The following is a 23,020-nucleotide window of genomic DNA, read 5'->3' as shown; positions in this document are numbered from 1 at the left end:
TTACAGTAGGGGGTACATTATCCCTTATAATACATGAGTGATACTCAGAGTTCCCTGTATAACTCAGCCTGCAGCCTTGTGCCTTTATATGGTCACAGAACAACCCCTCAGTGACTTCTAATATCCTTATAATTTACAGTAGGGGGTACATTATCCCTTATAATACATGAGTGATACTCAGAGTTCCCTGTATAACTCAGCCTGTAGCCTTGTGCCTTTATATGGTCACAGAACAACCTCTCAGTGACTTCTAATATCCTTATCATTTACAGTAGGGGGTACATTATCTTTTATTATAAGTGATACTCATTTGCTGGACCTTTATGGCCACGCTAACAATAGAACCCATTGGTTAAACAAACACAGAGTAAGTTTCTACACGGAGATAGAAATCATCACTGGAAAAGTGAATATTCATTGGAGGATCGCGTCTTTGATGTAGATTTAGATCCGCAGAAATCTTGCAAACAATCCCATGAGGTTTTTTTTCAAAAGAAACGTTACCATTATATTCTAAGACATTTATGTCCTTGCAGATGAATCCATTGCTTGTGTGTAAATGACCAATAGGTAGCGGCGCTGATCATCGCAGGACTGATTTGCTGCCACCATCAGGTGAACAATTGCATTGCAGGTGACAAAGTGATATTCAACCATAATGATTTTGTGCTTGGATCTGGCAAACGTATCGTTTTAATCAGCAGGTTGAGCTCTATAAATCCCCTTATAATCTCCCCTTTAATTTCCCACTCACATGATGATAGGACTTTGCTGTCTTCCAACAAATCGTCCCAGTGAGACCATTCAGAGCACTGGACAGGTTTAATACATTGTCCCACAGAAAGGGGGACAATTTAAAGGACAACATGGAGTTTTTCCTGGGCAAGGCGGCCATTTATATTTGTTCAGTTAATGATCCCCCGGCCTTCGCTAGACTCAAAGCATTGGAGAGGGTCCTCAAGTCTCTGACGTCCGGAGATTCGTTACCTCTGTCCTCTTTGCTTTCTGATAATAAAACATGTGCAGATATTAATGTAGCACAGACCTACCAATGTTACTGACCACACCCCCAATGTTACTGACCACGCCCCAATGTAACCAAGCCACGCCCCTGATTCATGTGGCCCTTCAGCTGCTCTTTTATCTCCATTCCAATCTAAAAAGCCCAAGGTTGGGCAAAGCAGATAAATGTGTTAGAGCTGCCATATTGCTTTGTTGCACCCACTTTTCTTGCCCAATATTACTACTTCATCACAACCTACAGTATCCATTTAGTAACAGCGATGGGAGTCAGGCACTTGCATCACTTAATAAACCTAATAATAAACCTTATCTACTATTGCAGATTTATGCCTTGGTCTCTGCTCCTCCCTCACCTGAAATATTTCATGGCCTGTGACTATAATATCATGTTTGTGGCAATGAATACCTGTGTTATATTGTTTCTTCTCACCAGGCACTTGGCATGGGTCCCTCTTCTTCCATATTTCGTCCTTTTTCATCAAGTATGCCACAATATCTGCTCTTAAGTTAACGTTTATTCAGCTCTCGGACACTATAAAGTGGTAACGGGTGGAATAAACTGTCATACGGCAGGAGGGTTTATCAAAAGTGACCCCAAAACTCTATACCTGCCCCTGATCCCCTATAAGTTAGATCCAATATATCTTATAGGGGGCTCCTTTCCTAGCAGATGTTTTAGAGCTCACTCAAATAACTGATTCCTGTACAAACAAAATGTAACAAAATAACTGCCTTTTGCACAAATCCTGCATGTAGAGAGACATGATGTCTGGTGATTTAATAGAGTGAACTCTAATACATCTTCTAGGCAAAAGGAGCCCCCCTATAAGATATATTGGATCTAACTGTCAATGAATATCTGACACCCAACTGCTGCATGAAGAGAGAATGAAGATAAACAAATGCTGAGAGAGGGATAGTGAAGATAAACTTAATTATAGTTCCCCTTTAAATTGCACTTAGCTGGCACTTACATCTGGCTAGCATCCTACTGAAGGCGGCTCTGCCCAAAAACAGGTTACATTTCTCAATTCAAAATGTGCACAAAGGGCCGGGTTTTGACAAATTGAAAGCCAAGTTCCCTTCCAAAAACGATGGAGGACTTTGGGGTAAGGCGGGGTCTGATCTCAGATGAGTTTGTATCTATGACCAGGACCAGTTGCACCAGTAAAACCATAACCTGCCATATTGCACCTCTAATTACACAACCCAAGAGGTGGCAGTGGATACACCATTGTGTGTGACATCATTATATTTAGGGATACGTGCAGCTCGCTGGACTGGGATGCGCTCGCTCTGTAAGGATGCAGAACTCTGCTGGATCAAGAATTGTCTTTCGGCCTTGTTGCTTAGAGGAACCAGATCATCAAAAGCCCTGGACAGTTCTTCAGCCGTTAGAGATCCGCTCTGGCTCTTGGCAAACATCGTCAACGTATCTTTGCACTGTTACATTGGAATAAATGGGAAATCTCAGAACATAGAAATAGTGCCCTACTAGAAATATGAACATTGCTGGTGAAGTAATTCCCCTTGTTCACATGAGGAATGGAGATAACTCACAACATTGACCTTTTCACTTCTCTAAGTAGTTGGGTCAAGTGACTACCCCATCATATAATCCTTGCGCTGATACTTTGTTACATACCCATTCATTCTGGGCAGTACTTACCTCTAAGATAAGTGGCTCCTTGTGCCGTAGAATCAGCAGCAAAATAAATCCGATTATGGAGGTGGGGGTGGAGGATCTCCCACTGTAGGCAGTGAACTCTAGAATCAAAGTATCTCGCTCCACTTCCTACAAGAATCCACAATCTTTATGTCTTTCATATACAGCTGTGCCATTGATATATACATTATTAGCACATTATGTATCATAGCAGTAAATGCAAAAGATCATATACTAGAGTCCTGGGTGGAACCAATTTCTAAGACCTGGACGAACTCGCAGCCCCCGACCCGAACTGCAAACTGCATATTTACCCACTTTGATCCACAACCCTACCCGGAACCCGCCGACCATCAAACAGGAAGTGATGGTGCTGCAAACCGGAAGTGACGTCATGAAAAGTGGGCGGGGACAGAAACGAGTTTTGTAAAACTTTAAAGGAGTAAAATATAGACAATATTACATAAAATAAGACATTTATGAGACCCGCAACCCGACCCGCAGACCCGCATCTATACCAGCACCAGAAAATCTTCCCCTCATTTTTTGCGGGTAACCCGTGGGTACGTGACCCGCTGCAGGACTCTATCATGTACCACATAAGGAATGTTCTATGTGCTGCCAGCTTGCAGGGAATTTATGATTGGCTGGAATGGCTTCTCCTAAATGGAGACCCTTTAAATTGTAAGTCCGAGGGAGCCTATACTGATGCCTGAAATCCTGGGTATGCAGAAAAGATTGGAGAGCAAAAAACTCCATTGAATTCTAGTCAAAGGTTAAAGTTTCTTATCCCAGGTATAGATTGTAACAGCTAAACTGTAATCAGGGTTTCCTCATACTCCCAACATTTTGGAAATAGAAAGAGGGAAAAAAATAATTACCATGTTCATTTTACAAAATTTGGCAGGTTATGAAAGTTTGAGCACATTTCTATGTTTTTTATGTGTTATTACAGTTTGGCTAATGAAGGTGAATTGCCCTTTAAGCTGCAAGTGGCAGTTTCCCCAAGAGACCTGCTTATCTTAAATTGTTACAATTGTTTCTTTGTTTATCTTAAATTGTTACAAAAGTATCTAAGTGCACTTGCCATATATTCTGGGCTCTCTGCCAAAAGCCAATTAGATTTTAGAAACTTTGTATCTTTTTCTGGCTGTTCAGTGCAAGCGATCAAAGAGAAGGTTGGGACATTTCAGTAACAATTCGGGACTGCGGGTTGAGCTGTCAAAATCGGGACTGTCCTGCCAAAAACGGGACAGTTGGGAGGTATGTTACCTGTAGGAATGGGTAGTGTTGCTGTATAAAGGACTGGAAGTGAACAGCCTCCGGGAGGGAAACCGGGTCTAGAGTTTCAGTCTGTATCAGGGCGTAACGAAGGGCAGCTGGATCCAAATGTCCCTGCAGAACGTGGCCCAGTGTGCTGACAATCTGCAACAAGGAAACACTCAAATCACCAACCTGCCATCAACTGACCATGTCACCTTGGCACTGACAGTAGTAGAGTACAATTTACACCATGTGTATAAGGTGCTACGTATATGTGTAAGTACACAGTGTATAAAATGAGCTGCTACGTATATGTGTAAGTACACAGTGTAAAAATGAGGTGCTATGTATACGTGTAAGTTAACTGTGTATAAAATTAAGTGCTATGTATACGTGTAAGTACACAGTGTATAAATATGAGTGCTATGTATATGTGTAAGTACAAAGTGTATAAAATGAGCTGCTATGTATACGTGTAAGTACACAGTGTATTTTCAGTGTGCCAGTGTATGTTCTGCTGCACATAATTGTGTCTGGTTATTGTGAAGCTTTACATTGGGAAGGATAAGTAAATAGAATCACCTGACTATCAGCAGAATATTTCTCCACCGCAGTCAGAAAGTCCTGGAGCCCAAGAATACTGATCTCTTCCTCTAGATAACGTTTTGTCAGCAGGTCCCAGAGCAGCTCCTACAACAACAAACATGACTACCATCAATGAATGCCTTTATAAACGTGATATAAAATCATATACAGGTATGGGATTTGAGATCTGGAAACCCAGTTATCCAGAAAGCTCTGAGAAAGCTCCCAAAGACTTTGTTTTAAACCAAAAAGTCAACATTTTGAAAAACATTCTTCACTAATAATAAAACAGTAGCTTGTACTGGATCCCAACTAAAATATAATTAATCCTTATTGGAGGCCAAACAATCCTGTTCGGTTTACTTTGTGTTTAAATGATTGTTTACAAGATTTCAAGGATCGAGATCCAAGTTATGCAAAGATCTCTGGAAAACCCAAGCTTTTTGGATATTATACTGCATAATTTACATGGTTGCTTCCAAATGCCCTCTCTTCCCTTCCAAACCTCCTTTTTCTCTATAATCCCCCTGACAATTTATATCTTCCACTCCCTTATGTTCCTCCAGATCTCTCTTGTGCCATAATGGGTTCAAAACCTTCCAACCTTAATCTACTGTGTTTCTACATCAGCTCTGATCTCTTGCTTCATGGCTTTATCGTGAGCCACTTTTATCATTTTACTAGATTAAAGAAAAATAAACTAATACTAAATCTAGCAACCTAACAATGCTCAGTGAATATTAAACAGATATAATAAATTATACAATCATATAGTAAGGAATGCAAAGTACTTAAAGGGTTATTTATAACTTTATTAAAACATGTTTATTTCTTCCCTAAAGCCAAAATTATAGTTGCTGGAGAGTGTTCTGAAACATTTAATCTTTTCAGAGGGACAAGACAGGGATGCCCTTTGTCTCCACTTTTGTTCAATATTTTGAAGCCATTGATTAGATACTTCAGATATTTTCCAGGGTTTGATAACAAATGGCAAAGTCATCAAAACTGTAGTTTATGCGGATGATCTTCTCTTCGTGGTCACCAATCCGGCTAGATCTATTAAGAATATATTTGATTTTCTCGGACATTACGGTTCATTCTCTGGGTATAGAATTAATTTGAATAAACTGGTATATTGAATATAAGGGGTTCATATTAAAAGTCATGTAAACTTATTAAATGAAATGTTTATTGCTGGATTATTATAAAATTCAATAAAGAGAAATTGAAAAGAAAGGAATGCAAAGTAATTAAAAAATGAAATTTAATGAACCTATAGGTTCAACCACTACAGGTTTGGTTGTAGCAAGTCAAGGATACGTGATTAAAGGCTAGAATCAACTTGATCCCAGAATATTGACCAAGTTTCCGTAAATGTTCTTTTGTGAATCCTTATTGCTTCTTGCCAGCAGAGGTTATTATTATTATTATTATTATTATTATTATAAGAGACTGGATATTTATTAATGAGGGAGTGGTTTCAGACACGCAATTTTGGATTCGGCCGAACCCCGGCTGAATACGGAATCCGAATCATAATTTGCATATGCAAATTAGGGGCGGGAAGGGGAAAATATTTTTACTTCCTTGTTTTGAGACATAAAGCCATGCAATTTCCCTCCCCACCCCTAATTTGCATATGCAATTTAGGATTCAGATTAAGTTTGGCCAGGCAGAAGGATTCGGCCTAATCTGTATCTTGCTGAAAAAAGCCGAATCCCAAACTGAATCCTGGATTTGGTGCATCCCTAGTCTACATACACTAATACCGACCTATCTATAACTCACATACTGTATATACAGGTTTCTTTACATTTTTCTCTGATTTCAGATCTCTTCCCATCCCCAATGGCTTCACAACATTTATTTAATAGTTCATATTACTCAGTGGTGTCATATTAAAGGGTTTATACATGGAAAATACAGAATTACATACAAAGCAATTGTTGCCTGATTTCTCTGCTACTCGATGTAGATCATTTGCACAGTGCTAATAAATACAGGCATGTGACATTCATGTATCTACTCCTAGTAGTAGGACCCGTTACCTGGATGGACAGAAGTCGGACGCTGGGTAATTTCCCATTGGCTTGGAGCAGAAGAGCAGCCAGAAGTTGTTCAGTGAGAGACAGACAGAGGTCCTGCATAAAGAAGGGGTTCACATGTGAGTGTCCGTGTTCATTACATGATATAAAAACAGGACTCATGGAATCCATTTGTTATATCTGTCAGTTCCCCAAACAGGACGGTGCTGGGCACACACAATGGCCAGGCTGTTGCTGCAGGGATTATCTTTAGACTATGATGGAGCTGGGGGCGGAATTCAACATGTTATATGACATTTATTCTCTATGTTTTCATGTCATTCACAGAAGGGCCCCACAAACCATCGGATCCTTGGAAGAGTCACAATGTGATGAAGTCTCTCTGCTCAGGATGAGCCCAAGGAAAAGTAGCAGAAACCTGTGCCGTTAGCATCACGTCCCCAGCGAGGGGAAATCAGAGACGTCTCATTCCTGTATCATGAGAACATGCGTGCTTTCATCCCGTGTCAGGTGATGTCACGTTCTGGGCACGCGGTGTGGGATTCCACATGTGCAACGACACAAAATGAGCCCCATATGCTGAGAGGTCACAGGCGAATCCTTGTACCATAGTAACATGTGTTTGTCTTCACTCATTCACTTATAACAGATATATAGAGAGAGAGAGAGAGATATCTAGCATCCTTTGCTTCTAACTACACAGAATATTGGGCAAAATAACTCTTAATACACAGAGCAGGGCTTGTACTACACAACACAACTCCAGGAAATGTAAAGACACCCCCTAAATTTATACATTATCATTACCAGAGATATTATCCGCGGTACTTCTCTCTTCAACATCAGTTGCTCCTCAAAATGTTTCCCCAGCATCACCTGTGAAGAAAGAAAAGACATATATATATAGTTATACAGGGAACTCTGAGTATCACTCATGTATTATAAGGGATAATGTACCCCCTACTGTAAATGATAAGGATATTAGAAGTCACTGAGGGGTTGTTCTGTGACCATATAAAGGCACAAGGCTGCAGGCTGAGTTATACAGGGAACTCTGAGTATCGCTCATGTATTATAAGGGATAATGTACCCCCTACTGTAAATGATAAGGATATTAGAAGTCACTGAGGGGTTGTTCTGTGACCATATAAAGGCACAAGGCTGCAGGCTGAGTTATACAGGGAACTCTGAGTATCACTCATGTATTATAAGGGATAATGTACCCCCTACTGTAAATGATAAGGATATTAGAAGTCACTGAGGGGTTGTTCTGTGACCATATAAAGACACAAGGCTGCAGGCTGAGTTATACAGGGAACTCTGAGTATCACTCATGTATTATAATGGATAATGTACCCCCTACTGTAAATGATAAGGATATTAGAAGTCACTGAGGGGTATGTGACCATATAAAGGCACAAGGCTGCAGGCTGAGTTATACAGGGAACTCTGAGTATCACTCATGTATTATAAGGGATAATATACCCCCTACTGTAAATGATAAGGATATTAGAAGTCCCTGAGGGGTTGTTATGTGACCATATAAAGGCACAAGGCTGCAGGCTGAGTTATACAGGGAACTCTGAGTATCACTCATGTATTATAAGGGATAATGTACCCCCTACTGCAAATGATAAGGATATTAGAAGTCACTGAGGGGTTGTTATGTGACCATATAAAGACACAAGGCTGCAGGCTGAGTTATACAGGGAACTCTGAGTATCACTCATGTATTATAAGGGATAATATACCCCCTACTGTAAATGATAAGGATATTAGAAGTCCCTGAGGGGTTGTTATGTGACCATATAAAGGCACAAGGCTGCAGGCTGAGTTATACAGCGAACTCTGAGTATCACCCTTGTATTATAAGGGATAATGTACCCCCTACTGTAAATGATAAGGATATTAGAAGTCACTGAGGGGTTGTTCTGTGACCATATAAAGGTACAACAGGGTGAGTAAAGAATCACAATCAGACATCATTTCAGTTTGAGCTCTACCACTAAATTTTATTGATGTTGTTTCCTCACGTTGCATTTATGGGAAGTATTTAAAGTATTTTGTTTCCTGTAACATTACATACGTGTTCCCTCGGGGGCTGCAGGTAAGAAACATAAGCAGTGTCCCAGTGACTTCTAATGTGAAATGTCCACAAATATCCCCCCCCAGCCTCAGGAAAACCAGATGTTCCTTTATAATTATTTACTCCCATCGCCCGGGGACTCCTTGTTGCCACTTGAAAGTCATTTACTTACCGGAGCCCAGATTCCCTGCCAGCTGCTGGGGGATGCTGTTGATTGGCTGGAGACGTTTCCCAGGGCCTTCTGGGATATCACAGATCTTAGTCTCCCGGGGGCATCGGCTTCACTCGTTCTCGCCCCGTTACCTTTCCTTCCAACACACATGACAACATAAGTAATAAAGCTGAAATGTATAATACTGGGTTACACTGTGGCTCATCCTTACCAATATTTCAGCCTTTAAAGGGACACTGTCATCAGGATTACAATTTACTTACACCTGTAATTGTTTAAAGGATAAGTAAACCTTTAAAATAAGTGAATGTAAAATTGATGACGGGGCGATTCTTTTGCAATGTACATGTATTATTTACTTTTTTTAATTCCAAGATATTAAGGGATACATGTGCTGTTAATATGAATGAATTTTGTTACAACAGCGCCACCTGCTGGTCATTTTCCCACCAGTCTGACCAGCAAGTAGTCAAGGAAGTTGTCAGGAGAAAGAAAGAGGCTGATGTTCTTCTGCTTAGGAAAGATGTGAGAAAGGTTTTTAATTTTATTCCTAAGCAGAAGAACATCAGCCTCTTTCTTTCTCCTGACAACTTCCTTGACTACTTGCTGGTCAGACTGGTGGGAAACTGACCAGCAAGTGGAGATGTTGTAACTAAATTCATTCATATTAACAGCACAGGTATGCCTTAATATCTTGGAAAAATAAATAATGAATGTAAATGACAACAGTTCTTAGAATATCACCCTCATCCATTTAACATTCACGCATTGTAAAAGTGTACTTATCCTTTAAATGTGTGTAGTTTCGGATTAAAAAATATGCATTCTGAAAAAGCTACAGTCACTTTTCATACTTCTGGGTATCACATGACTGTTTCTACTTCCTGTGTGGCAAAACAACAGCAGTTGTGTCTTACTTTGTGGCAGGGAGCCCTGGGAGGTGTCTGATTTTAATTTAGTAATGGGGGAGTAAGTAAACAAAGGGAGTTGACCTTTCAGTAAGATGTGCAATTTGCCTCATTATATCACTATGATGTGCTCTAGGAGCTGACTGTGTTACTAATTAATATATATGGAAAAATATGGAATATGGGGCTGTCACTGGGACAGAATGCTCTGTTATACAGATAGCTAGAATCTCAGCTGCCATAAAGCAGGACAGGACTGCTGCTTACAATGGGGATCAGATAGGATCTGTGCAGCCACTGGGACAGAATGTTCTGTTATACAGATAGCTAGAATCTCAGCTGCCATAAAGCAGGACAGGACTGCTGCTTCCAATGGGGATCAGATAGGATCTGTGCAGCCACTGGGACAGAATGTTCTGTTATACAGATAGCTAGAATCTCAGCTGCCATAAAGCAGGACAGGACTGCTGCTTACAATGGGGATCAGATAGGATCTGTGCAGCCACTGGGACAGAATGTTCTGTTATACAGATAGCTAGAATCTCAGCTGCCATAAAGCAGGGCAGGACTGCTGCTTACAATGGGGATCAGATAGGATCTGTGCAGCCACTGGGACAGAATGTTCTGTTATACAGATAGCTAGAATCTCAGCTGCCATAAAGCAGGACAGGACTGCTGCTTACAATGGGGATCAGATAGGATCTGTGCAGCCACTGGGACAGAATGTTCTGTTATACAGATAGCTAGAATCTCAGCTGCCATAAAGCAGGACAGGACTGCTGCTTACAATGGGGATCAGATAGGATCTGTGCAGCCACTGGGACAGAATGTTCTGTTATACAGATAGCTAGAATCTCAGCTGCCATAAAGCAGGACAGGACTGTTGCTTACAATGGGGATCAGATAGGATCTGTGCAGCCACTGGGACAGAATGTTCTGTTATACAGATAGCTAGAATCTCAGCTGCCATAAAGCAGGGCAAGACCAAACATTCTCTACTTTTCATGTTATTTTCAGGTCAGATTTTGCTTTGTGGTGATGCTGTTCTATCCCTGAATACAAATAATACCCAGGGAGTTAAATATCAGATGTAAAAAAAATACAGGCAATTTAGAAGTAAGTGCAAGGGGGGGGGGTATTGGAACAATCTTGGTGCTGAGGGTTAAATGCAGCTCACGGGGGATCCTGTGTCACAGATTCTGTAGGGAGAACTGACCTTGCAGATCTCAGGGATGTCTCCGCCTGTGAGTCACATCCAGTAATAATGACATGCTATGAGATACATAATGATATGTCATTAGCAAATGTGGCAGCAGAAGTTAAAGCTGCAGAGACAATATGGTGACGGGGCTGCCAGGCTGCTTGCCCTGATAAACACACGCAGGGGAAATGACTTACCAATCAAATTGCTGCGGTAAAACCAGTATAACAGCCGGCATGCACAACCATAAATTAATTCAATTACACACACGCTGGTGGGAAAGGCCGGCCGCTCACAATCACACACACCAATAAGGAAATTATTTAAAGGGGAAGTCAGATATTGAGAAAGAGAGTACCAGCAAAAATTTGCAGTTGGTCTGCATTATTTTTTCACTTTTTAAATAATGTAACTTTTCTATTCAGCAATCAAGCCATTTGGTTGCTACCTAGTTGCTAGGGTTGCTGACTTCGGCGACCAATCAATGGTTAATACGCAATTGGAACTTAATAGGAACATATATGACATTGATTCAACTTTTTACAATTTGTGTAAAGGGAGACAAAAAGGCTAAGCAGAAAGGCAGTAAAATGATTAAAAGCGTAATCATTACTATGAGAGTCAACGTTACTTAAAGAAGAAGTAAAGCCTAAATATGACAATGCTTTTTATATTACTTCCTTCTTAAACTTTGCTTGGACTTGAAAGAACAAAAATATAAAAATGCAATAAATACTCATTCAAGTGCCCAGGCGTAAGCCATACCTAGACTTGCCCTTAGACAAACAAGGATATATAGAAAGTGAGGAGTATCCTCTTTATACACAAAATCTATAATTGGACTTATACATAAGAACTGCTTTTAATTTACCTTTACAAGACAGTACAGAGCTCCATACTGGGCCAAAATAGAGGCTACTTCTAATTCACACGAATGCACACAACCAGTTAGGCTTCTGCATTAGCCCATACAGCATAGTCAGGGGTATAGAATTTTAGACTGTACCAAGATGACTGAAGAACAAGATGGAGATAATAGAGCAAAATGGCTAATAGAAGAACCAGTAGGAGACAATAGAGCAAGATGGTTGACAGAAGAACCATATGGAGACAACAGAGCAAGTTGGCTGATAGAAGAACAAGATGGAGACAAAGGAGCAAGATGGCTGGTAGAAGAACAAGATGGAGACAACAGAGCAAAATGGCTGATAGAAGAACAAGATGGAGACAATAGAGCAAAATGGCTGATAGAAGAACAAGATGGAGACAGAGCACGATGGCTTAAAAGAAGAAGATGAAGATAATAGAGCAAGATGGCTGACAGAAGAACAAGATGGAGACAACAGAGCAAGATAACTGAATGAAGAACCAGATGGAGACAATAGAGCAAAATGGCTGACAGAAGAACAAAATGGAGACAGTAGAGCAAGATGGTTGACATTAGAATAAGGGGCAGTGAATAGAGGAAGATGGTTGATATAAGAACAAAATGGAGACAGTAGAGCAAGATGGCTGATAGCAGATCAAGATGGAGTGTAAAGAGGAAGATGGCTGATAGAAGGACACGGTGGTGACAGTAGGGGTTGAAGGAGACAACTTGTTAGAGAGATACTGAAACCAGAAAACTTTTTTATATCTAAGCGTTATAATTCTGCTGTAAAAGTACTGCCTGATGTTTTCACATTATCTATCTGATCCCCAATGTGTTCCTATATGAGGGGGCTGCCATTTTTGTCATCCAGTAGTCCATTAGTGTTAGAAATTCTACCTGACATGTTAAAAGGGGAGTGTTGGGTTGGAAAACAGTCAGGTTTAGGAGCTTTGAGTAACAACTACTCTGTCAACATGACCTATAAGTAACTTTTATTGTACACAAATATTTTGATATGGGGCATGATAGTGACAGCAGGGTAGGGTGGATTCAGTTGCCCAACTGCCTACTCAAGAGGTATAATTTCCAGCACCCTCCGACAGCCTAAGGGTGTGTTGTACGTAGTTCAACAACAACTGAAAGGCTAAAGTTGCACAAGGCTACTATACTTGTCTGTCAATAGTCTTGATTTCCCATAACCTCTGGCCAATATGAAATCAGTTTTTCCATCTTCTTCCAAAGGAATATTGTTGGACAGTGCCAGTATTATGAATATTTGCTCCACCTGAACAGGACCACTGACTTCATTGCATGAGTCCCTATTCAGTTCTACAGCAGAAATCAGCTCATGGGAAGCGCCCTATGTTCCTATCGCCCCCACCTTGGAGGTATAAGGATATCCAGCCTGTATTTGCTCCTTGTGCACCTGCTCTAGTCCCATCGCTGCCACTTCATTTGTAACAAGACGTCTAATTCTCAGCAGAGTTGTCAACTCAATTACCGTTAAGAGACGACAGGCTGAGCGTTAGCTCCTATCCCCCGGCCTGTCAAGCCTGAGCATGTTACCCATTATGGATGCAAGGTAATTTAATTAACTCATTCCCTCCCATAAGACACAGGGGGAAACAAATTATCTCACAGAGTATCAGTTTCCAGTTTAAATAAGTTGTGGGAAGGTTCTACATATTCTAAATATTGCTGAGCTCTATTCAGGGCACTGGGGGACACAAGGGCAGACATGACACCTTAACTTTCATTGCTCCTTTTAATTCGGCTCCCGACCAATGCTCTGCGCACCCAGGCTTTAAAAAAGTGCTCCGAATATATCTGTATATTCACCCTCTGGAGCAATTCTCATAGTTCAGGGTGTGAGTCTGACAGTTGGACTAAAAAAAATAATACAAAAACATTTGAAAATGGAAAAAAAATATATCCAGGTGTTTGGGGGTTTCACTGGGAAGTATTGGTTCCTTACCAAGTGGAAGCCACATAAAGCTACACAGAAGGTGTCTCCTCTGAAGTCTCCATGCCAAAAAGATGGGGACATGAGGGAGAGGCCAACACTCGGGCCAGGACGCCAAAGCCACGGCCTTCCTCAGCTATTCTGATGTTTTACACTGAAGGCAACTTTTTGTTAAGCTACACATTGGCTTTGTTTTTGCCACCACTGAGAAATGCCCTTGGGTTAGAGTAAGAATATATCAGTCAGTCAATTTATGAGCTTGGTAGACACACTGGCCTGTAGGATGCTGTCAAAAGCACATTTGGAATTTGACAATGTGAAAGCAATGTGGGAAAAGTTTTTGTGGTCAGATGAGACCAAGATGGAGATTTCTGGACAGGGTTTAAAACAAAACATTAATAATTTGGCAACCAGAGCCTACCTATTCTTCAATTGCTCCACTTAGGAACCCCTAAACCTCAACCTTGAGCACAGAGTGCAGTGGATACACCTTATGCTACTTTAGCTTGTATTCTTTGTGTTCTCCAAAACTGAGCAGTAGAACCAGGTCTACATCAACTTCAACTGCTCATGTTCCTGTTGGACTACGAAGAAGAGGATTTGAAGTGGCAGGAGATGGTACCCACCAACTCTCAGCTGCTCTACTCTGTGGAAGAGGAGAGAGAGAGAGGACCTACTCCCAAACCCCAGAGCAGATAGCAGTCATGGAAGGAATACTTACAGTTTAGCAGATAAAGCACACTGGTGCACATGAGGCCTGCAGATCTTGATGTGAGTGCAGTGTGAGGGGAGGATAATCTCACTGGAAGTCACAATTTTGTGAGGACAGAGGAAAGTCTACAATACATAAGAGGAGAAGAATATATCTCATTATTTCAGGGTTTATTGTTAGCTGGACATTTCATTGCATGACATCAAGGGGGTATTGTAGATGGGGGTCCCATGGCATAGAAGGTCCCAAGAAAAATAAGATTGGGAGTGAGACTTGTGGCCAGTGGGTGGGGTTTGAGTGGATTGGGTTCACTCATACCCCATGATAACGGGGTGTGATTGGGATGGATCAGGGGAATGTTGGTATGTCTGAGGGATATCTTCTTTCATTGGGGTGCCCACTTCACATGTTGGTAGAACCTTCCATTCAGATGACCAATAGTTTAATATTTGGGGCCTGCTTAGTAGTATAGGGCCTTATGATTCACAATGGCCCTGACTACAAAACAACAACAATACAATTTTAATTTTAACACGTTATTTAGAGCAATAACATTAGGGGTGATTTTGGGACAACTGATTATTAGCAGCTTGTGGGATGGAGTTTACCCCAAGCATTGGAAGCAGACAGAATACCTTATCACTAAAATAAAATCACATTATGTGCAGAGCTGCAGGTTAGGCTACATGTATATAAGGTGTTAGGTTTACTATATTGTTCTATCATGGGCAAGTGGGGTAATATAATTATTATCTCCTACTCTTCCTACACGTAATTGCCTCTCTATTGGGACCCCCTGTGTGTCAAGCTGCGAAAGTGAATGTGCATTGAGCAAGCCCCTTAACCCGTGTAAAAGACAGGGAAGAAGACTAAAGGCCTAGAGCATTCCCTCGTCAGCCCACAGCCTAGCACAGCTCCCAGCATGCTTTGCCTGCACAAATAGAGGCTTAGGAAATGTAAGCCCAGGGGTGCTAGAATGATGCCAGCCAATGGAATGCTGACACAGTGCAAATGGATGTAAATAGTTCCTCACATGTGATCACTTTGAGTTCCTGTATAAAACCTGTCCTGTGTGACCCGGCTCCCAGCTAGTCTGTAATTATCCTAAATTGTGCCTCCCCCAGGGCTCATGGCATCATTTGTTTTTGCAGCCTGGATTGTGGATGCCAATTGTTTCTAAATGAGCTCTCTTCTTTCCAGACCATTAGGGTTAATGCTGTTTTAATTAGCAGCAGGCCCTCAGCCTATCAGAACACAGAGATGGCTCAGTACAAAGGTCCCGAGGCTTTGGGGGGGGGGGGCTTGAAGACTAACGAGGTTGTTAATATGATCAACAGATGTGGGAAGTTTTTCCTATTGTGTATTAAATGACTTTCTCCGAAAAAATGCCTTCTCAGCTACTTTGTGCCTCTCCGTATACAGAGCAGCGTCTGGTTCTGTCTGGGGTTCCTGATCTTGAGACCCCCCTACTGACACAGAAAGTGATGGGCAGGATCCATATTCCTTACACCAAGAACCAAACATGCAAATTCAGAGGGAAAGTCATTGCTGGAGATCAACAATTTGGGTTTTAGTTTGAAAAAGAGGTTTATAGCACACAAGTCCAAATGGGGAACCCCTTAATTTTACTCCATCGTGTCACACAAAAAGCCCCATGTTTTTGGGGTGCTCCCCTGTGGCACCCAATACTGTTTGCTAAGATGTGCCAGTGAGGGAGACTCAAGAACAGAAGTCCATGACATAATAAAAGACTTACAGTCCTACAGACCATGGACTCACCTTCTGAGGAACCTTTTACTGGTTCTTTCACTGGTCCAAAGTCCATAGGCTGGATACATATACACTGCCTTGCAAATGTATTCACCCCCTTGACTTTTTACCTATTTTGTTACATTCCAACCATTAATCAGAGAGGCAGCACAGAGACCAAAGGTAACCCTGAGGAGTTGCAGAGACTGGAGTATCTGTCCATAGGACCACAATACGCCGTACACTACATTGAGCTGGGCTTTATGGAAGAGTAGCCAGAAAAAAGCCATTACTTAAAGTTAAAAATAAGAAGGTACGTTTTGAGTTTGCCAAAAGGCACATGGGCGACTCCCCAAATATATGGAGGAAGGTGCTCTGGTCAGATGAGACTAAAATTGAGCTTTTTGGCCACCAAGGAAAATGCTATGTCTGGCGCAAACCCAACACATCCCATCACCCCAAGAACACCATGGCCACAGGGAAAGATGGTGGTGGCAGCCTCATGCTGTGGGATGTTTTTCAGCAGCAGGGACTGAGAAACTGATCCGAGTCGAGGGAAAGATGGTGCTAAATACAGGGATATTCTTGAGCAGAACCTGTGTCAGTCTGCCTGTGATTTGAGACTGGGACGGAGGTTCACCTTCCAGCAGGACAATGACAAGAAGCAAACGGCTAAACTGCAACACTCGAGGGGTTTAAGGGGAAACATTGAAATATGTTGGAATGGCCTAGTCAAAGTCCAGACCTCAATCCAATTGAGAATCTGTGGTCAGACCTGAAGATTGTGGTTCACAAGTGAAAACCATCCAACATGAAAGAGCTGGAGCAGTTCTGCCTTGAGGAAGGGGCAAAACTCCCAGTGGCAAAATCATAGAGACTTATCCAAAGTGACTTGCAGCTGTAGGTGCCTCTACGAAATACAGTGAACAGTTTTGCACGCTGAAGATTTCTGTTATTTTGTCCTATATGTTCTTTGCTTCACATTATTTCATTTTAATTCCAGGTTGGCAACAAAACATGAAAAATGCCAAACAGGGGGGGGGTGAAGACTTCTGCAAGACACTGTCTGCAGCTTTGCCCATTCTACCCACAACCATATGGACTGATCACAAGTCGACACATACTTAGAGCTAAATTGGCAATACAAATAGCTACTCAATGGTCTGCCCATACTTACTTAGGCTTAGGAATTTCTGCATTACTAAATAATAATAATAATAATAATAATTGTATTTTTAGTTATTATCTAGTGCCCATCCCTCCTGAACATGAATGTCCCTGCTTTCTTTAAATGACAGTGGGCAGTAGGGTTAATTCCTGCTGCCTTGAAGAACCCCAACTCAGGGTCCTACTGCCAACTTATTCTGCCCATACTGAAGTCTACTGCGCCCATTACAATAAGGTGCAGGTCATCCCAGCTGCTGATTGGTTCCTGTCCTACAGCGCAGTTTGCTGAGTGTACCCTCAGGCAATTTAGTGGGCAGCAAGTGGAACAGATGGACGGGACTAGTAGGGTTTTGGCAGAAATTTTCAACAAAGTAACCAAAAACAATATTTTTTAAAGCACATTCCTTCTATATCTAATAGAGTTTCATGCACTTATAATAAGTATAATATGTCTCCTTGAAGCAAGCAGTGAATGTTTTGTGATATTGAGGAACTTGGAAACAAAGAGTAGCCAGAAATGCTAAAAAGCCCATATTAAATATAATTCTGGACACAAAGGAACCAGGTTCATAAATCCCCTTCAATCCCTCTTCATCATCACTTGAGCCCCACAAATGCAAGAGATAAAAAGTAGAAAAGTGGTCGAATGTGACAGTAACAAGTCAAAGTGCCAAGTTTAAGGCTTGACAGTCACAAATCCGCCACTTACTTTTCGGCATCGGAGACTCTCCCTCATTCATATTCTGAGCATTAGAAATGAGAAACAATGAGTTCTTGCCGAGAGCCACCAGGACAATGGCCAACAATAAGATCCATTCTGTAGACTAATGACTGCCGGAACTGAACTTAATAGCTGATAAAATGGGAAATTTAGGTACTTAAATATGAGAAATTGAATCGGGTCATTTGTAACAGCATAACATATTCTCAGTTGTTACTTTAGACTTGGGAGACATAAAATATCACTTTATGTGCACAAAAACTCTTCCATCTCCACGGCACTTCAATTAAATGAAAAGGCTGCCCGGTGGCCACACACACAGAATAATGTGCCGCTTTGTACACACGGATGTGTGATGAGGGATTTCCCTGCAGTGACCAACCATTTGGTTTTTTGGTGTGCTACCACCATTAATGTGGACAATAACATCAAGAAAATGTACAAAAAATTTAAGATGAGCAGGTCTCTTGGGGAAACTATGACTTGCATCTTAAAGGGCAATTCACCTTCATTAGCAAAACTGTAAAGTAGACATCAAAGTTTTGGCAAAATTTCGGGCCACACTGGGCCCTTTATCAAGCCTGTGATAAAGGGCCCAGTGTGGCCAGAAACTTGCCAAAACTTTCATGTCTACTATGAACCAATAAAAGCACTTTTTTCCACTACAAAACTGGACCAGTGTGTTACAGTTTCCTTGGATATCAATAAGTATAGAGCGAACGAGACATATCTAGAAGTGTAGAGCAAATGAGACATATCTATAAGTGTAAAGCGAATGAGACATATCTAGAAGTGTAGAGCAAATGAGACATATCTATAAGTGTAAAGCGAATGAGACATATCTAGAAGTGTAGAGCAAATGAGACATATCTAGAAGTGTAAAGCGAATGAGACATATCTAGAAGTGTAGAGCAAATGAGACATATCTATAAGTGTAAAGCGAATGAGACATATCTAGAAGTGTAGAGCAAATGAGACATATCTATAAGTGTAAAGCGAATGAGACATATCTAGAAGTGTAGAGCAAATGAGACATATCTAGAAGTGTAAAGCGAATGAGACATATCTAGAAGTGTAGAGCAAATGAGACATATCTAGAAGTGTAGAGCAAATGAGACATATCTAGAAGTGTAGAGCAAATGAGACATATCTAGAAGTGTAGAGCAAATGAGACATATCTATAAGTGTAGAGCAAATGAGACATATCTATAAGTGTAGAGCAAATGAGACATATCTATAAGTGTAGAACAAATAAGACATATCTATAAGTGTAGAGCAAATGAGACATATGTAGAAGTGTAGAGCAAACGAGATATATCTATAAGTGTAGAGCAAACAAGACATATCTATAAGTGTAGAGCAAATGAGACATATGTAGAAGTGTAGAGCAAACGAGACATATCTATAAGTGTAGAGCAAATGAGACATATCTATAAGTGTAAAGGGAATGAGACATATCTATAAGTGTAGAGCAAATGAGACATATCTAGAAGTGTAGAGCAAATGAGACATATCTAGAAGTGTAGAGCAAATGAGACATATCTAGAAGTGTAGAGCAAATGAGACATATCTAGAAGTGTAGAGCAAATGAGACATATCTAGAAGTGTAGAGCAAATGAGACATATCTAGAAGTGTAGAGCAAATGAGACATATCTAGAAGTGTAGAGCAAATGAGACATATCTAGAAGTGTAGAGCAAATGAGACATATGTAGAAGTGTAGAGCAAACGAGACATATCTATAAGTGTAGATCAAATGAGACATATCTATAAGTGTAGAGCGAACGAGACATATCTATAAGTGTAGAGCAAATGAGACATATCTAGAAGTGTAGAGCAAATGAGACATATCTAGAAGTGTAGAGCAAATGAGACAAATCTAGAAGTGTAGAGCAAATGAGACATCTAGAAGTGTAGAGCAAATGAGACATATCTAGAAGTGTAGAGCAAATGAGACATATGTAGAAGTGTAGAGCAAACGAGACATATCTATAAGTGTAGATCAAATGAGACATATCTATAAGTGTAGAGCGAACGAGACATATCTAGAAGTGTAGAGCAAATGAGACATATCTAGAATATTAGTGTGGGGCAGTGAAGGAAATGTCCTGGGCCCTCAGAAGCAGAACGTTGGTTTGGCTAAAGAGCATATAATATATATATAAACCCATATAACTACACTATAACATAACAGACTGTTGTAAAACTAACCTGACTGTGTTGCTAGAAGTACAACAGCCACCTGCCTCCTGACAGTCAGAGTTAAAGGACAAGTGGAGGGCCCCAGGTGAGACAGTGCTGGGTCTGAGCAGAGCTCTACCTTCAATGTAATCCTGCCCTCACCTTTTCTCCGCAGCTGTTACAGACAGAAGCTCCGGACACCTCTTCATAGATCCTTCCATTGTCTCTGCTCAGGTAGATCATGGCTGCATATCGGCTCAGTAGGGTTTCAATAGGGTCCAGTTCCAATGAGACAAATTCTTCATTACTCTCATCTTCCCTCACCTCCTGGGACTCTGCAGGGAAAGACAAACATTTCTGATCCATTGTGGCCCCGAGCTTGTGCTACCTGCTATCACCACAAGATGGAGCCTGTCCTCCACTTCACCCACATCTGCTGATCCCTAGAAATAAACCCTTCTCCCTGCTTATTTATTTCATATTTAAATAGCTGACTTTTAGAGTTTTCTGTTTATAAAGGGGCCTCCGGGAGACGTTGGATAAACATTCGGAGTGTTTCTTTTGTGTTCACGACGGCTTTGACTGGATGCAAACAGCAGCAGCGCCATTAATTAAATACAATTAATTGTATTGGGCCAAATCATTTCAAATCATCCTGCTACAATAATGGCTGGTATTGCCGAAATCCTTCCAAAGACACAGAGAGTGGGATCATGTGCCTTTAATCTGCGGCAAAATCGCTCTCTCTCTTTCCTAGGGGAGCAAACAGCAGCCGCTCCATATTTCTCTTAATATATTTCTCACCGTAAAAGGAAAAATCACAAGCAGATGTGCGGCGTTAGCACAAAGGCAGGGAATTCCTATTTACTGCTATGGAGAAATCACTTACCCGCAGATTCCTTTCTTTATTGCCCACACTCAGTGACTATATGAAATAGAAACTGCCCCTGTGAAGGTTTCCATTCATCCAGGTCATGATATAGACAAGTACAGAGTATCTAGTAGAGATTTCATATATCTAGTAGGGATGCACCGAATCCACTATTTCAGACTCGGCCGAACCCCTGAATCCTTTGCGAAAGATTCGGCCGAATATCGAACCAAATCTAAATGCACATGCAAATGAGGATTCGGGTTCGTTTCGGCCAAATCCAAATCCTGCTGAAAAAGGCTGAATCCTGTTTGCTCCCATAGGATGCGATATATTACTTTTATTGCTATTACTGTATTAAAGGCAGGGCAGCCATCAGGGGGGGACAGGGGGGAGAGTTGAAGGGGGCTCCGAGGGTAAGGGGGGCCCAACCACGCCACACTTACTTGATTAGCCAGACCCCCCATCTTTCTGAGAGCTGCTGACTTCGGGAATGCATGGAAGTTTAAGGGGCCCTGGGCACCATTTTTTTTCTCTTGTGGGGTCCTAGCCACCAATATTTTTTAATGGGGGGCCCTGGCCACAAATGTTTTTTTATGGGGGGAGCTGACCACCAATATCTTTTTAATTTTTTATTAACATGTGTGAACCCTAGCCACCAATATTTTTTTTGTTTTTTGTAGTGGGGGGCGGACCTGTGAGGTGGGGAGGATGGATCTGTAGGTGGGGCTTGCGGTGGGCGCAGCCCAGGGGGACCAGGAAATTTTGTAGTATGGGGCCCTGTGATTTCTGATGGCGGTCCTGATTACAGGTATGGGACCTGTTATCCAGAATGCTCGCGACCTGGGAGTTTCCAGATAACGGATCTTTATGTAATTTGGACCTTCATACCTTAAGTCTACTAGAAAATCATGTAAATATTAAATAAAGCCAACAGGCTGGTTTTGCCTCCAATAAGGATTAATTATATCTTAGTTGGGATCAAGTACAAGTGACTGTTTTATTATTACACAGAAAAGGGAAATCATTTTTAAAAATTATTTAGGTAAAATGGAGTCTATGGGAGACTTTTTTGAAATTTATGATCTTTCTGGATAACGGGTTTCCGGAAAACGGATCCCATACCTGTATTTAGATTTCGGTTCAAGACCCCCAAACACATATCCATCCCATCAAATTGCAGAAATCGTCCACTCAAGCTACACAGCTCCTGCAACATAAAAATCTGTTTGTATGTATGGTTCCAGGGTTGTACAGATATTGGATCCAGAAAGCTCCAAATTATGGGAAGCCCGTCTCCCATAGACTCCATTTTATACAAATAATCCAAATTTTTAAAAATGATTTCTGTGTAATAATAAAACAGTCGCTTGTACTTGATCCCAATTGGGTTTATTTAATGTTTATATGATTTTCTAGTAGACTTAAGGTATGAAGATCCAAATTACAGAAAGATCGGTTATCTGGAAAATCCCAGGTCCTGAGCATTCTGGATAACGGGTCCCATACCTGTATATCAAATAACTGTATCTCCCTTTCCAACAAAGCGCATTCTCCCTCACCTTAAAGAGAAACTATCAGGAAAATGAATATTTAATATGAGTTTCAGCTGAATATACTGTAAATGCTGTGCTGTGACCTGTCATTAATATCCCTGTCTCAGCAATTTGTCTCTCTACATGCAGGAGTCGGAGTCAGATTTGGATGGGCAGTTAGGGGATAGTAAACATTAGCTTGATTATCTCACACACAGTACAGTATTTTTAACTGATTATATTTAGAAAGTTTCATATTTCCATGAGATGAATCATATGTCACATTCCACACTTATCACACT

General features: G+C 41.1%; 1 protein-coding gene across 1 annotated transcript in view; it reads right to left on the bottom strand.

The window, feature by feature from the left end:
- Nucleotides 1-225: 225 nt before the first annotated feature.
- LOC108697320 overlaps nt 226-23,020 on the bottom strand; it is a 65,097-nt gene continuing 42,302 nt past the window's right edge. Inside the window, exons 6-16 of the mRNA XM_041571188.1 lie at nt 20,475-20,647; nt 14,505-14,620; nt 8,841-8,976; nt 7,390-7,458; nt 6,586-6,678; nt 4,535-4,642; nt 3,962-4,114; nt 2,693-2,818; nt 2,289-2,466; nt 1,430-1,519; nt 226-1,005 (exon numbers count right to left, since the gene is read on the bottom strand). Of these exons, the coding sequence (XP_041427122.1) occupies nt 896-1,005; nt 1,430-1,519; nt 2,289-2,466; nt 2,693-2,818; nt 3,962-4,114; nt 4,535-4,642; nt 6,586-6,678; nt 7,390-7,458; nt 8,841-8,976; nt 14,505-14,620; nt 20,475-20,647 (1,352 nt within the window). The 3' untranslated portion in view covers nt 226-895. The remainder of the gene's footprint in view (nt 1,006-1,429; nt 1,520-2,288; nt 2,467-2,692; nt 2,819-3,961; nt 4,115-4,534; nt 4,643-6,585; nt 6,679-7,389; nt 7,459-8,840; nt 8,977-14,504; nt 14,621-20,474; nt 20,648-23,020) is intronic.

This window comes from Xenopus laevis, chromosome 7S (assembly GCF_017654675.1).
Source record: "Xenopus laevis strain J_2021 chromosome 7S, Xenopus_laevis_v10.1, whole genome shotgun sequence".
Taxonomy (NCBI): Eukaryota; Metazoa; Chordata; class Amphibia; order Anura; family Pipidae; genus Xenopus; species Xenopus laevis.
Note: the sequence above shows the minus strand (reverse complement) of the source record. Positions and strands in the feature narration are given on the sequence as shown.